This window comes from Anticarsia gemmatalis, chromosome 18 (assembly GCF_050436995.1).
Source record: "Anticarsia gemmatalis isolate Benzon Research Colony breed Stoneville strain chromosome 18, ilAntGemm2 primary, whole genome shotgun sequence".
Lineage (NCBI taxonomy): Eukaryota > Metazoa > Arthropoda > Insecta > Lepidoptera > Erebidae > Anticarsia > Anticarsia gemmatalis.
The window spans coordinates 8,827,181-8,842,560 of record NC_134762.1 but is presented as its reverse complement, the minus strand read 5'-3'; the positions used below and the strand labels follow the sequence as shown (position 1 = coordinate 8,842,560).

The 15,380-nt window shown below is 34.2% G+C and overlaps 1 protein-coding gene across 3 annotated transcripts in view; it reads right to left on the bottom strand.

The window, feature by feature from the left end:
* Nucleotides 1-8,825: 8,825 nt before the first annotated feature.
* LOC142980488 (xibalbin-1-like) overlaps nucleotides 8,826-15,380 on the bottom strand; it is an 86,061-nt gene continuing 79,506 nt past the window's right edge. The window contains exons 2-4 of one of the 3 annotated variants that reach the window (XM_076125909.1): nucleotides 12,529-12,640; nucleotides 10,394-10,472; nucleotides 8,826-9,973 (exon numbers count right to left, since the gene is read on the bottom strand). In XM_076125909.1, the coding sequence (XP_075982024.1) occupies nucleotides 9,811-9,973; nucleotides 10,394-10,472; nucleotides 12,529-12,613 (327 nt within the window). In that variant the 5' untranslated portion in view covers nucleotides 12,614-12,640 and the 3' untranslated portion in view covers nucleotides 8,826-9,810. Of the gene's footprint in view, nucleotides 9,974-10,393; nucleotides 10,473-12,528; nucleotides 12,654-15,380 lie in introns of all 3 variants that reach the window. The other 2 variants (XM_076125907.1, XM_076125908.1) reach the window with 2 other exon arrangements.

The following is a 15,380-nucleotide window of genomic DNA, read 5'->3' as shown; positions in this document are numbered from 1 at the left end:
GTCATAAATCAAATATAGATCGGACCCAGACAAAAACCCTCCCTTAGGTAACATGTGTTTTGATTTTCTAACAGGACCCGTGATATGAATTTATAAAACCTTATTTGATAGGTTCAACATTAAATATTTTGGGTACATTGTCGCTTTAGTATTTTGACGAAGGGATGAGAAGAATTTTTAGTGGTGATTTGCCGTCTCTTGTTTTTGTTGTCTGAAAAAGTTGCACGTTTTGAAAGTGGGTTGTGGCGTTGTTTTTGTTTACGTATACAATGTTTGTGGTGTTTGGTATAGGTACATTACAAGACTGATTGTGCCAATCAATTAGACAGGATTGTTACAACAGAGAAATAATTGGTTGCTAAATGTATGTATGTAGTAAACGTTTTACTGAAATTCAAAATGAAAGAAAGTTTTGACATTTTGTTGTGACGTAACGGCAGCATTTTGGTTACAGTTTTTTAGTCTTAGTCTGCCTTTATAAAAAAAAAATAACCTGGAATCATTCCCTTTAGACTCAAGATTTAAAGATATCTGTAAAAAATGATGTTTCAGTACACTGCTTAAGTATTTCAACTCTGCATTTCAATAAAAGTTGAAGACAAAATAGCAAACAAAAACAAATACGATATCTCATGTATCGATTATCAAATAAAAACTCGTTGTACATTTCAGCGAACTCATTCCAAACATTTGTTCGTAACAGATGTCGAATGCACTTGCATTTATTCTTTCTTTATTTTGTTCACGTTCCTGTTTAAAGCTGAATGTACACTTGTATGAGAAGAAGTCTCGTGTGGAGTGTAGTGACACGTTCAAATAGTCAAAATAAGTGTGAGTTATTGAGAGTGTGGAATATAAACGAAGTAAAACTATAAATATAGAAAAATGTTGTATGATTTAACGCATACCGAAATTCACTGATTTTTTTTTGAGAATATAAATGTTTATGTTTTGTTGCTGCTGAAGTTTTAACTTCACTTTGTCAAATTTACCACGAAGATAGTTAACAACTCTAGAGTACAGACACAGACTAAATTTTTTTACAAAATCACTAGTAAAAATATGTTAGCAACCAAAAAAAAATCAATTCTTCAGTCCCGCACTCGAGCAGTGTGGACTCAATGCTAATTCTTTTCTCCTTTAGAAAATATATACAGGTAGTATAGTAATATTGGCTTGCGATACCTAACTAACAGTGTACTCTACGCTTTAAACACATCTACCCACGAGAGTGTACGAGAAATATGGTAAGGCAACAAAAACAAGCCTGACTGTAACATTACCTCCTCTTTTGTCTGGAAACTTAATGGTGTTTATGTAAATGTGGCAAATAGTTCTTACTGAGGTCGATTTGTGAATGTATCTTGAAGTTTTAGATACTATTCGTACCTTTATTTTGCAATATTTTTAGAAAGAAAGCTGTAACAGACGAACGTAAAAGTTTTATTTAACTGAACCTATTTAAGTAAAACTGCCTAAATGTATTTGAGGACCCGGAGACTTTTTTTGCTAAAATTGCACCTCAAAAAAACCGTACGGGATAGCCACATGTTACGTTATCGGTTTATTAAAAAGACTTTATGTGCGAAGGCTATCATTGTGAAAATTTGTTTTACAGCACCTATCCTAATTCAAATCACTTAAAGATTTATTTAAATTGCTTTCTATTAGTTCCAAATTGACACAAAATTAGCTCTAATAGTGAAGGTCTGTTTTCAGCAAGTATGAAATCACTCAGAGTTATACTAGAAATTGCTTCATATTATTCAAATATTTCCACACCGTTGACCACTATAACCACAAAATTAGACAGCAATAATAACATTTATCTAACAAATACACGCGAAATAACTAGCGATTAGTTTAACAAATTTATTTAACAAATGTGCAATGTTATTTCAAATGGACATTGTATTTGCAAACAAAAATAAATTACTATTCGTCGCATATTAATTGAACACGTTTTATTGACACAAAGTGGATAAAGCAATGATAGAAATATTTGTTTGAATAACAATTTATTGAATAGTTGTTCAAATAGCTTTGACAGTTTAGGTAAAAAAAAAAATTCAGTGGGTTATAAAATAAAACTCCCGCATTAAGAACGAAACTCTTTCGGAGACCACTAGATAACTCTGTTTTTTTTCCCGCACTAAGAATTGCTCTTGTGTCGCGGGGACTTTTACGAACAAACAAACAATTCCGCACTCCTAAGGAGATAAGAAGTGATTATCATCATCAGCTTAGCCTTTCTTCCAAGCTATGTTGAAGTCGGCTTCCAGTCTCACCGGATGCAGCTGAATATCAGTGTTTTACATGGAGCGACTGCCTATCGGACCTGCGCAACCCAGTTACCTGGGATAACACGATACCCTTCGGCAAGACTGGTTGTCAGACTTTCAAGCTTCTGACTACTGTTAACGACTGTCATAGATCTTCGAAAATGACAGCCGGGACCCACAATTTAACGTGCCTTCCAAAACACGGAGGAACTCGATATGTATAAGATGGTCACCCATCCACAAATCAACCTCGGTAAGCATGGCTTAACCTCAGAGATCGATCCGCGCGGCTGTTGTTAACTAAGCCACGATCTCCTGCATAAGAAGTGATTATATATCTATTGAAAATGTAGTATATCTTTAGTATTTATTGTATTATGCAAAACTTATATCGTCTGAATGTTGCTAAGCGATTTTCTCGACGAATATTTTAAGTAAATATCTTTCAGACTTAAGATATGAAATATGACAGACATAACACATTTCACAGAATTTCATTGCGAACATAATTTGTATTAAATTCAAGAAAATAGCTAGCTAGAATTTCAATATAATCTTGAGCTAGTGCTTATCGTAGGCCTAAAGTGATCTTGTTAATAGATTGCAATTACCATAATTTTGCGATAACTACAAATTATTATAATAGACGTTGTAATATATCGATAAATAACGATGTCGTTAGGTACTTCTGCCCGCAGCTCGCGCCCACTGTCATTTTATTTGTATTTTTTTTTATGTGAAAGGAACTAAACTGATTAGAATAAAATGTCAATGGGTGTTAAACTAGTAAAAGGGAAAAGCCATTGGTACAATTTTCAAAAAACGCTTTCTATCGAATCACAGGCTGAGCTGGTGGTTGTCTACTGAGATAACAGTCGTTAAGCCACGTCAAAGGCCTCTTGGGCGGCTTGAACAACTTTGACACTAGGTTGACCACTAACCATACGACAAACAAACAAACAAAGCTGGTATAGCAAGAAAACCCATTTTTTTATTTAGTCTACATCAGTATCCTACTGATGGGCAAAGGTCTCCCCCTAGAATTCCATAACCCTCAATCACTCGCTCTTAGGCCATCTGTAATCAAAAAATAATCCATACAAATATTCTAACATCAGTGCCGATAACATAAATTTACTGTCTACCAGCAAAATCGTTTATCCTAATACTACTTCAATCTTAGGTCCAAATCTAGGCATATATCATTGACTGTACTAAATTAATCCTTCGACATTTATCTAGGGCACATCCTATCCTACCTACTATTATTATATACGTGAAAGTTTGGTATGATGGATGTATGGACGTTTGTTGTTATTACGTAAAAAAGATGTATGGATTTGGTTGAAATTTATTACAGAGATAGATAGTTTATAGCGTAAGTTAAGCTATTTTTTTATATGAGTAATGGATTAATACATGTAACTGCTTTTGACTTAAAAATGGCGTGTGTTTTTTCTCGCGATACTTTGACGGATGTAACCCTGCCAATTTTTTTCATTATTGGTTTAGTTTTTTCGCAACAAAAGCAGGACCAACAAACACACTTACACAGTTTTAAAATTTAAATCTTTAATTTAAATCTATATAATAATATGTCCTAAACCAATGACACGGCATTCAACTAGGTATTTAAATTAATTTGAAAGTGTTTTTAATAAATATAAAATTCTTTTCGTGTTTATTTTTGGTTCTCCCATAATTTCATACTTTTAATTGACACGAAAATACTGTAGAATATATAAGTATTTATTAAAAGGGATCCCAAAGGAATGTTTTGGTTTATAATGAGACATTGGGGCGTATAATGAGATACTTCACGCAAGCCGCTCCAGACCTCCCCAGTGACGGGCGATGAAATTGAAACGGGAACACATATTTATTTTTATCTCTAAAACCTTACTTTTGAGAGGTTTTTAGGAAAGCTAGGTCTAAAAAATAAAAGTACCAATATATAAAGCACCGTATCTGTCAATCTCATTCTGCCTAATTATCTATCCCTATTTTTTTTTTAATATAGAGGCAGAAACTGATTTTACAAGACGTTCTTTCTTCAATGCGTATACCTTGCCATTCGCGGCGAGATATAAGCAATAAGAGCAAATAACATAGCAATAGTATCATATCCTACTAAAATTATAAATGCGAAAGTTTGTGAGTATGTATGGTTGTATATTACTCTTTCGCGCAAATACTACTGAACCGATTACGATGAAATTTGGTATGTATTTAGCAGAAGAACCAGAATAACACATAGGCTACACGGGAAGGGTTTCCACGCGGACGAAGTCGCGGGCGGCCTCTAGTGAACGTACTTAGAAGCCCGCGTAGATTCTGAATCCATTTTTCAAAGTTCAAGTTCAACCAATCTATAAGCAAGTTATCTTAAATCATTAATTCTTTCTAGTATTTAATACTCATACTTCTTTAATTCTAGATACACACGAGTGTATATTTTAATCTCTTTTCCCTTCATCAAACAACAGTATCAACAAACACTTGACACGTTCAGTATCTAATTACATTATTTCAGTAGAAGGCTCAATATCAAAGGCTTCAGACAATGACGTCATAACCCTTATGACGTCATAAAGGCGACGTTAAAAGATTTCGACTCAACAAGTAGGTAGTTTATGTGTTCTTATAGAGGATGGGAGAGCTTAATTATCTCTTGACGTGGGTTACGTGTAGCTGTTTATAACTAGACTATGCCCCTGATTTCGTCTGCGTGAAAATATTTTTCAGTAATAAAAGTTTTCATTTAATATTAGGTGACTCGTGCGGTACGAGATATTTTTATACTATCTTTTCTCGTACTTTTTTTGCCATAAATCTCTTTCCCCTGACTTAAACGAAATATGCCAAAATCATAAAAAATGGCAAGCCGTACACATTTAACTTCTCTTCATTTTTGTTTATATAAATGAGAGTGATATGTTTGTAAAAATAGCTTAAAGTTTTGCGTTATTGATAAACAAAAGTATATACACCCACATCATTTCATTAAGCTTAATTTAATTCTGCCAGATTTCGCGTCCATCAGTTTTGCATAATTAATTAATTTAACATGCATACATCATTACTTCTGATAAACTGAAATATTTTACTTGCTTTTGCTCGCTAATTCAGCCACATAATAGTCTAATCAATTGAGAAGTATAATCTAAAAATGGATAACATAGAGAGAAGGTTACTATTGCTTTTTCACTATAGTAGATATAAAAAGACAAAGATTTGATGACAACACCTACACTTTTCGAAATATTTCGAGATCAAACTACTCCACAACAATTAATATACGATTTCAAAACCCGTTAGTGGTAATAGTGGCAGGGAATCTCGTCATTCCGTACCACTATCGAAAAATCGACAACGGGCTAGCTATAGAGAAATTTTGAATGATAAGCGCCTCTAGCGGGGTCATTAGGAACTATTCTTGCAGTACATTTAAATTCCAAACTCTCGTTACACGAAAGTGCCTACGGTAGAGAATCGCGCCAAAGATGTCCTTAATAATGCTTGTACTCGTCGTAGTATGTAGCTATTAAATCAAACTTAGTTGCAAACATATCCACATATTACAAATCTTAGTAGGATAAGTAAGAAAACGTGCACAGGAGACGGTATTAACTATCCCCCTAAAGGAAAACTACCGTAATATTTTGCAAAAATACAAACTTCCTTATAAACCCAACTTACAAGGTACGCTCGAGTAACTTTTAAATACTAAACCTCTTACTATCGGGGCTTAGACGTTGTGTAAAAAAGCGGCACCCAAAGCCGATTAGTAAGACAGGTACAAAATATTCATAGTACGTTTACTTCAGAAATATTCTCAAGGGAAAAGTATTTTATTGTAAGAAACTGTCGCCGAAGCTGCTGTTTTTTGTAGTTTTGCAAAACGTGTCGCCTTTTAGGGGATAATTTTTAGTCGATTAAACATCTTACTAACATCTTACTAATATTATAAACGCGTTTTGTAGTGACAACGTTGGTTATTCTGGGAAACACTGTATTTTTATTAATCGGAATAATCCTATATTATCATCGGCTGTCATATTCAAAGATCTTTGACGGTCGTTAACAGTAGCCAGAAGCTTGAAAGTTTGTCAACCAGTCTTACCGAAGGGTGTTATGACCCAGGCAACTGGATTGTGGAGGTCAGATAGGCAGTCGCCTGATAATTCAGCTGCATTCGGTGAGACTGGAAGCCAACTCCAACATAGTTTGGAAGAAGGGCTAGGCTGATAATAATCCTATATTACAGTTGAATAAGTTTATGGTAAGGGTATACACATAGAAAAATTATGGCAAACTGCACTTATAGACACCCTTTTTATACAGGAATTACCTCAATTCAACCACCTTTGAAAGTTTCACTTTTCAGCCAAACTATAACTTGTTCCACGGACTGCTGCGCCGTCAATCAATCAGTTTGCTTTCGCCTCCTGTAGTATTGTATGAAATTTGGGAATTTTACTAAGATAACTACTTTCTCATTAATTTTCTTTCAACTGTTAATAAATCACATTCCTTCCTCCTAACAATACATGAAGACAAAAAACCAATAACCAAGGCTTCATACACCATATGAAAATATGTTACAAATAAATAATATTTCTTTTCTATATTACATTTTGTCCACCATTTTGTACAAAGAGAGCAATATTAATACTAGTTCTGTGTGAGACGTGACAATAACATTATGATATTTTCCATAAAGGTTTTACATTAAGAGCACAAAGGCCGGGGAATATTTTCTTTTGTGTATCTGTCCTGCTCTTTTGTGGTGAAAAGAAAGAGATAAGTGCACTTTAGTGTGCGTATTGATTTGTGTTTAGTTCTTGTTGATTTCATATTTTGTGATGAAATTATTTTTCCAACAAAAGATTTGGCTACTAGATTTGTAAATAATAAAAACGTGAATGCTTATTTTCAGAGATTTTGTGTAATCAATTGCATTTTGTATGTATGACAGGTGACATGATGATTTAATGGCATTTGCGGGTCCATCGTGGTGGAGTATGGTACAGGTCGGACGGATTTGGAATGAAAGAGGAGGTCTTTGCCCAGCAGCGAGTTAAAAAAAAATCTATTCTACAGTTTATTTTATGAATTTAAAATACATTATAAAAAGTTCAAAGTTCATAAAATACAAATCATTTCGTATTAATATCAAATTTGTATGGAAATCCACTGTAATTTATTACACTCTGTCTCATTTTTTATCCAGCGTACGACTCTATATCAAAATAAATTGCTCCAAGCGTATATTGAATTTTATCGCTATATCATTATTATTACGAGCTCAAAAAGAAACAAATAGTTGTACAAAAAAAGCAAAATAAATTACCCAAAAACATCCCCATTGGTAATGTGTTAGGGTAAAAAACGAAAATCATTGCCTTCATCCCTTTTGGGGGTGAAATAGGACAACTTGTGAATATTATAGGAAAAGAGAGAAGGCTTACGTGCGATATTTATTATATAACAATTTGTTAAATTAAATCCTTTTAAGACGAGAATTTATAACATTTTACACTGTTTCCTCGACAACAAACATTAGCGTGTAAAAAAAACAACTTTTGCTTTTGGTACTTTATTAGAGCAAAGCAATATATACTATGGTCTTTTCCCGGGCGAGCAAAGGCTGAGTTTCAGTAAAATATTATGTCAATTTGGTTCTAGAGATTGACGCAAGTAATAGTATTATTAGCTTTTAAAATTGCTTAAATGTTGTAACTTATATTGAAACCTTATAATTTTTACCCTCTCTCTCTCTCTCTCTTCCATACTATGAGACCCATATGGTAGTGGGCTTAGCCTTCCTGGTTTTTCTTCTCCGCTTCGCTTTATCCTTATATATTTACCATATGTTACAGAAATCTTATGTATCTAAGGCCTAATTAAAACGCCTCACAATACATTATTTTATATTATTCACCCTCGGATAATTCAAATAAACGCTCATTCGTTTTTGTCCAGTTTGTATGCACAAAGAAAGATTATACTTTGATTGATGATGTGTAATAAAAAGTTTGGCCCAACTTTGCCAATAATGAAGTTGACGCGTTTGTTTACCTTACTGATACCAAGTTTGGGTTGTGAATTTTTGCCGGATTTCAAAGTTAATGTTGAATGGTAAAGCTGTTTTTATTGTGAGATATAATGTGTTTGGATCGTAATTGATTGGGCTGTAGAAAATACAACATTGATCTTCTCTGATAATTGAAGCTGTTAGAGATTATAAACAATTGGGCTTTGCTAACGATTGTACAGATTATTTTTTTGAGTCTTATTGATATCATAAAGTATACTCGTACTTCATTATCAAATAGCACTCGTTTTTGTTATCAAACCATATTTAAGTAGTTACCTTTTTCTTCCTGTTAAATTGAAGTTTATGTTTGGTTTTTGATACTTACGCTATAATTTGTAGACTATAAGCAGCTGTGTATAGGTTCCTTCTATTATCACAGTGTGATAGTTGTATGTATATAATATAAATAGGTTTGTCTTCTTTGGGTTTGAAAATAACAACACTTATATCGTCCATAAACATTTATTAATATAATTTATCATTTCCATATTCCAATATTAGTATTAATACAATTACCATATTCCGATCAGGAACATACAATATAAGAATCTACATACAGGAGAATCTACTATATATGTTGTAATAGCATACAAGTTCACCCCCTGTCCGAGAGCCGAATAGAGTACATTAAAGATTCCTTTATTAATATTATAATGAATGTATTGACACATTAATAGATATTTTAAAAATCTAAGTTGCCAATCGCAAATACAAATGGCGTTGTTTCATATAAAGGCTTATTATAGCGTCTTTCACCAAGTTTTCCATTACCGTTACTCTCTTACAACTAGAACATTTATTTTAAAAGTTACATTTAATATTTTTTTTCTATTTTGTAGTGATCTCTACTTCCTATTGACATAAGTTTACCACCAATTAGCAGCTACTGCTTACTACGATTAGCTTACTTAACTCTACATACATACATGGTAATAGAATAGTCGAACTGCCGTCGAGGCGACGAGTCTCTTCGTTGAAATCAAAACATGAAACGGAACGTTGGAGGACGCGTCGCCGGAGGCAGTTGCCGGGGTCTGATTGACCGAGCTTGGCGTCGAGGCGTACTGATTGGGCAATAAGGCTGGGTGATTGCCCAACCACGTAAGCGGACACTCGGCGAATCAGATAAAGAAAACACTACGATAACAAAACAAAACAACGCAAGACGAACATAAACAAAACCGTTTCTAATTTTGTATATCATAAAAGGTCCAAAAATATTTCCGAACTAAAATCTAGGTCCCTGTTTTTCAATTCGAATTACTAAGCGACAAAGACAAGAAGAGAGGGAGAAGTACAAAATGAAAAATGATAAATCAAGGGGTCCGTGTTTAAATGCGTAAGTTGTCGCGTCCGATGGAGCGGCGGTCAAGTCGGCTGGTGGGAGTTGGTCGCTGCTTCAGGGGAGCCGTGTTGTTGATGGGGAGGTTACCCCCACTTTTGGAAGAGGCCCATGCGCTGGCAGCGGCAGTTGGAGCCCCAGAGGTTGCACCTGCAGGATGAGGAGTGGCAGCAGTCTCCGGGGCGGTGGTCACAGTTGCCCCCTCGCCGCACACAGGCGCGCCTGAAAACGTAGATCAGCGACGAACGTCTGAAACCACATTGTTGAACGCTAGCCTAAGTTTGTGTCCGAGTGAATGCGCTTTGCATTTACTTCAATCACAAAAGTTCTCGCCTGATATTTAAATGGGCTCTAGATTCGCAAGCATGGCGATAAATTCTAAGTTTGAATGTGATAAAAAGCAAGTTTTTTTTTAAAGCGCTTTTGAAATTTTAAGTTATTTATGAACTTAGGCCATCCAGGGTGCTAAAATAGATTCAGGATTTTTTCCAAAGTAAACTACTAACTCCCAACTAATTTAACACTATTATCATATTCAGAAATAACCTATATAATTTTTTATATCTATAATTCATTTTCTCTTACAAATTCTTGTTTATACTGTTCAAGCTGTCACCTAACTTCAAATCATTACATTTTCAACCTTATATGTATGAAGTTAGAACTCACTTTCCAACATCTTGGAGCAGCTGCAGGTCGGCCGGGTCTTCGCCGTAGTCCTGAAGGTTTACCTCCACATCGTCATCTCCTGTTGACAATAGATTACATGTATCTCATACAATTTTTAATAGAAAATTGATTCTGTATTTTTATGGCTTTAGAGAACAGATTGGATTGAAAAATGTTGAAAAATCGTTTGGTTATTTTTAGTATGAGTAAACCCGTGTAAGTACTACGTCTCCTTGGTGTTGTTAAACAATAATTAGTATTTAATTTCGTTAACAAGTCACCTGTAAGCCAGTTATCAAGAAAAATTAAATGTATTGCTTAACTAAAATATCCAACTCCAGAGAAAATCAAAAATACTTATTTTTCAGATAATTTTATATCAATCTGTAAACAATTTATAGTATGCTATGATGTAGATCGTAGAGGGAAATGCTTTCTACAAAAAAGCGTTACCTACCATCATAATATCATCAAAATTTTCTTGCGGAATTTTCTAATGGCAATTGTTACGAGTGTGAATATTTACATATTTATTTAGCACATATTATTATCAGGTTTTCATATAAAATGTGTAGTTAGCTAGCTAGTTGTCCATGGAACTAGAAAATCGTGTTATATTATGGTAGCTGACGGTATATCTAACATCAACAGTTATACTACAATGCTTATTCATAGTCTCGTCTAAACAAAAACACTGTTCATCATAATAAAAGCGCTAATTAAATATGATCGCGTCCACCACAAATTCAACAAGGCTAAAACAAATATTAGAGTTTAGAACATAAACGTGTTGAAACACACACTGGACTGTCAAACAAACAGAAATTGTTTGTGTCTGACCTTTAAACAATGTTTAAACAATTGTTTGTTTTTACGAATAAATGAGAATTGTATGCTAGATTTTTGTGTTTATAATTAAGTTATTATACTGAGGGTTGTTGTTGAAAGACTTTTGTTTAGGAAAGTTGAATCAAGAGATGTGTGTGTGGGATCTATATGTAGTATGTTGTGTTTTCTAAACGTAGTCTCGTTAAGAAAAAAACAACATCTTATGTAAATACAACGTATGGTATGGTATTTAGTTAGTCTTAGAGGATAAAATCCTAGTACTAACTGGTTTGTGAAAATCGATTGACAGCGATAAAAATAACCAATCTATATCCTTTATCGATAGCCTTTTTCAATAACATATCTATTTTACTGCATTAGCCCTTTCATATGTAAGTAGCAATTTTCACCGAAATCGTTGTTTTTACCTGTTACTGAAATTATCAAAATCTCTGTAACGTGTAACTTTGATAGTAATCTATCTGTAATCTTCGATAGAATCTTGATATTGCCGTTAGGTTGCTCTAATTCGGAGTTGTGATCATAGAAGGAAATTCCTTCCAGTTAAATGCTCTATTAGATGCTAGAGGTGGATGTCATTCAGTAAGGACACTGTACAATGGCTTATCTAATAATGTGACTTTTTTTTCATAATTTTCTTTCAAAATATTCTTTGAGACATCATCTTTGCTCCAATGAATACATTTAAAAAGCAAACGTCCTTACATAAATTACATTTGAAGCGGAAAACTCAATTGTTTGATTTTTTCTAAGGTTCAAGGAGAAATATGTACAATTTGGAAATGAAAGATTTGTATATTTATTGGACATGAAAGATTTGAATGTGTTCAGGAAGATTTTACTCGATTGTTTTTTTATAAATACTTTTACATGCGCGCTATTAGTAAACTGTATGAGGCGAAAGTTCCTAATATAGGGATATTTGTCATTACCAACTCACTGTCAACTGAGCCTAAACTAGGCCAGCATTTTTGTTATGGGAACAAATAGAAGAAAATTTAAGTAATTAATATTTGCATTATACAGTTTAAAAATGGAGACGAACAAATTATTTTAGAGTTTATTTGAAAAGAGTAAGTCAGTTAATATTGCTAATTAAAGCCACGTCAAAGGCCTTCGGGCGGCTTGATCAACTTCGACACTAGGTTGACCACTAACCATACGATAAGTAAGTAATTAAAATTCTTTATTTGTACGTGAGTGAGTCAGTATTATTTACAGTTTAAACGTACTACATCAGACTATAATTAGAGTATATGTTTCGTAATATATGCTGCAAAACATACCTGGATCAATATAAGAGGCGTGTGCCCACTCAGCGGCGAGTAGGACCGCCGCAAGCGCCAGCAATATAGCGCCGGCGCGCGGCATACTGCCCGCGCACCAACCGCTGCTTGCCTGAAACAACATACTACTTTTACTTATATTATACTAAACCCTTGCTGGGAAAATACTTCACTTTTTGAGCAGTGAAATATTGCTTCAATCCACTTGTACAAGTCCACTTTTGTAGAAAAGGTGCGTAAGAGTTGCAGGAATCAACAGGGTGGCGAGCTCGAAAACCAACGACAGTCTTATCTCTTCAAATCCACTGAGACGTACGAGACCAATTTTCTAATAAAGTGTGCATAAGTTTTTTAGTTGATAACAACGTGGCAAGCCTAAAACATGCCCTCAAACCACATAGAACAGGACATATGTATTATCTGGTCATGATTTTTAATACTTACCTATTCATTGACCTTGGAAGACAGATAAAAATTAACACAAAGACAGGACTCAAACGGCTAATAGAATGATAGAAAAATTACTTATTTTTATTATATTTGTATCTTTTTAAAGAACAAACGTACCCGATCAACGTCATCCCAATTCTAAACAAAACACAGACAATATACAGAAACGAACATAATATAAACATCTCAGCCCATCAAACCAATTCACAACAATAACACTACAAAAATTCTTCTCAACCTATCAAACCTACATTAAAACCAAATTAAGCCCAAGAACATGTACATACGACATTCAAAAGCCGGTAAGTAATCGGAAGCCACGAGTCGGCTTGTAATTGATTGAGTCACATGCAGCGGAACATCTGCGGGAGACTACTGTGACGTAGTTCTCAAGATGTTGCGTTTTATAACAACGTTTTACTGAACTCGTAACGAGGATAGTCAGGATGGCATATTCCTCCTATAGGGTTAAACTGTCTATTTTAAATAATAATCGTTATAATCGAGTATCAGCGTTTGTAAAATTATCGGAAAAATAAGTATAGTTACGTAGGTAGCTAGTCAGCAGTCAGTGTTCTACCTATATTCTATTAACGCTGCAACTCGATTACAACTATTTTTATTTCAAATCTTCAATTAGCATAATCCTAATCCCGAGGAAAGACATTAATTTTTATGTTCCTATTATTTTTCCATCAAAATATTCTTTAAAAGTACTATTTTCCGAATTTTATTATACTTAGTCCCATAAGAAACACAATGCGAAGTCTTTCTGAAAATGGTTTTTCTTTTGAGCTTACAGAAAACTACGCAAAAAAGTAACTACCACATTACCCTCAAAAATATTGCCGTAGAATAAACATAAATATCCCAATACAATGAAAGTAGCGCTACGATAAGATCACGTAGCAATAGCTACACCGCTACGCTTTTAGCCGGCTTGCTACGAATGAGCTACGAGCCGATTACTGCCGTCTCTCACCGTTCCTAGACGGATATCCGCTTCCTGAAAACTAACCTAGCTGTTAAACCTCCATTGTAAGGGAAGACAAACGCGGCTCGAGTTTATTGAGTAGAATGGTTTGATAACATTGAAAGTACAGTTATGAGCATAAATATGTACTAGATTATCAAATTTATTATTGTGTACAAAAATCTGAAAGTATTCCTCTTTCAGCACAAACTTTTTCAGTACCTTTAGTATCAGCACCTAAGCTATAAGAAAAAAAAATGGTTGAGATGCTGAAGAAACTGTTGCTGATAGATGAATGAATACCTACAAAAATGCGTTCGTTGGCTCATCCTAGTGGTGACTAGACCGTACATACCTGTCTAATATATAAACTTCTCGCGTCGCAGTTTTCGTTGCCATACTCCTCCGAAACGGCTTGACCGATTCTCATGAAATTTTGTGAGCATATTTAGTAGGACTGAGAATTAGCCAACATCTATTTTTCATGCCCCTAAGTGACACTTTTTTTTAATTTTTATGGCAAAACAACGTTTGCCGGGTCAGCTAGTATTATTATAATATTGTGACTATAACTTAAGTAGCAACATAGTGGTTGTAAGATATGTTTTGAACTTTCTAATTATGAAAATTAAATAACAAATATGAGAAGAAATTTAAATAAAGGTTCAATATCACAAAGAACACAAGTAAAACAAGGAACAATAAAATTAACATGTTTCGCCCGTGACGTCGCTTGTCACGCTTCACCGTGATATAAAGTATTCATATCGTGAATATCTAAACATGACATACGACACAGATACAAAATGATAAAAGAGTTTTCACACGATTCTGACGTTTGACGCGGCGACAACGGCGCGTTGTTTTAAATTGGCTGTTACGCTGTTTTGGTTTCGAGGTGGAAGATGTAATTGATTTTCATTTCATATCAGAGCAGATGAAGATTAAAAAAATGTTTAATTTTTATTTATTATCTGGATTTGAATTTAAATTCTCTTGACTACTCTCACTAAACTACTCTTGACACTGTAATATCACGCACACTTATACTTACGTAATCTGTGCCTATGATTCTAGTAGAATGATTATCTATCGCTCTGTTATTGACCAAAATCAGCGTTTCTGAACGAATAAATGAATAATTTAGAATATTTGCACAGCATATTTTTTTATTTTTTTAAAGACAGTTAGAAAGTATTTAAATTGTAATAACGCAAACACAACCTTAATTTAGTGTTCTTCTAACATAAAAAGACACAGTCTCAAACAGCGGCTCGATCAATAAGGGTGTGAACTAAACGGTATGAGCTCAGATATAACGATTCAATGCGTCTGAATTATATGAGATTTTGTGTCATATCGCGACGTTACTGCGGTAGTGTGGAGAGGCTTTTTATTGAGCACAGTTGGAACTTCGTTCAATTTAATA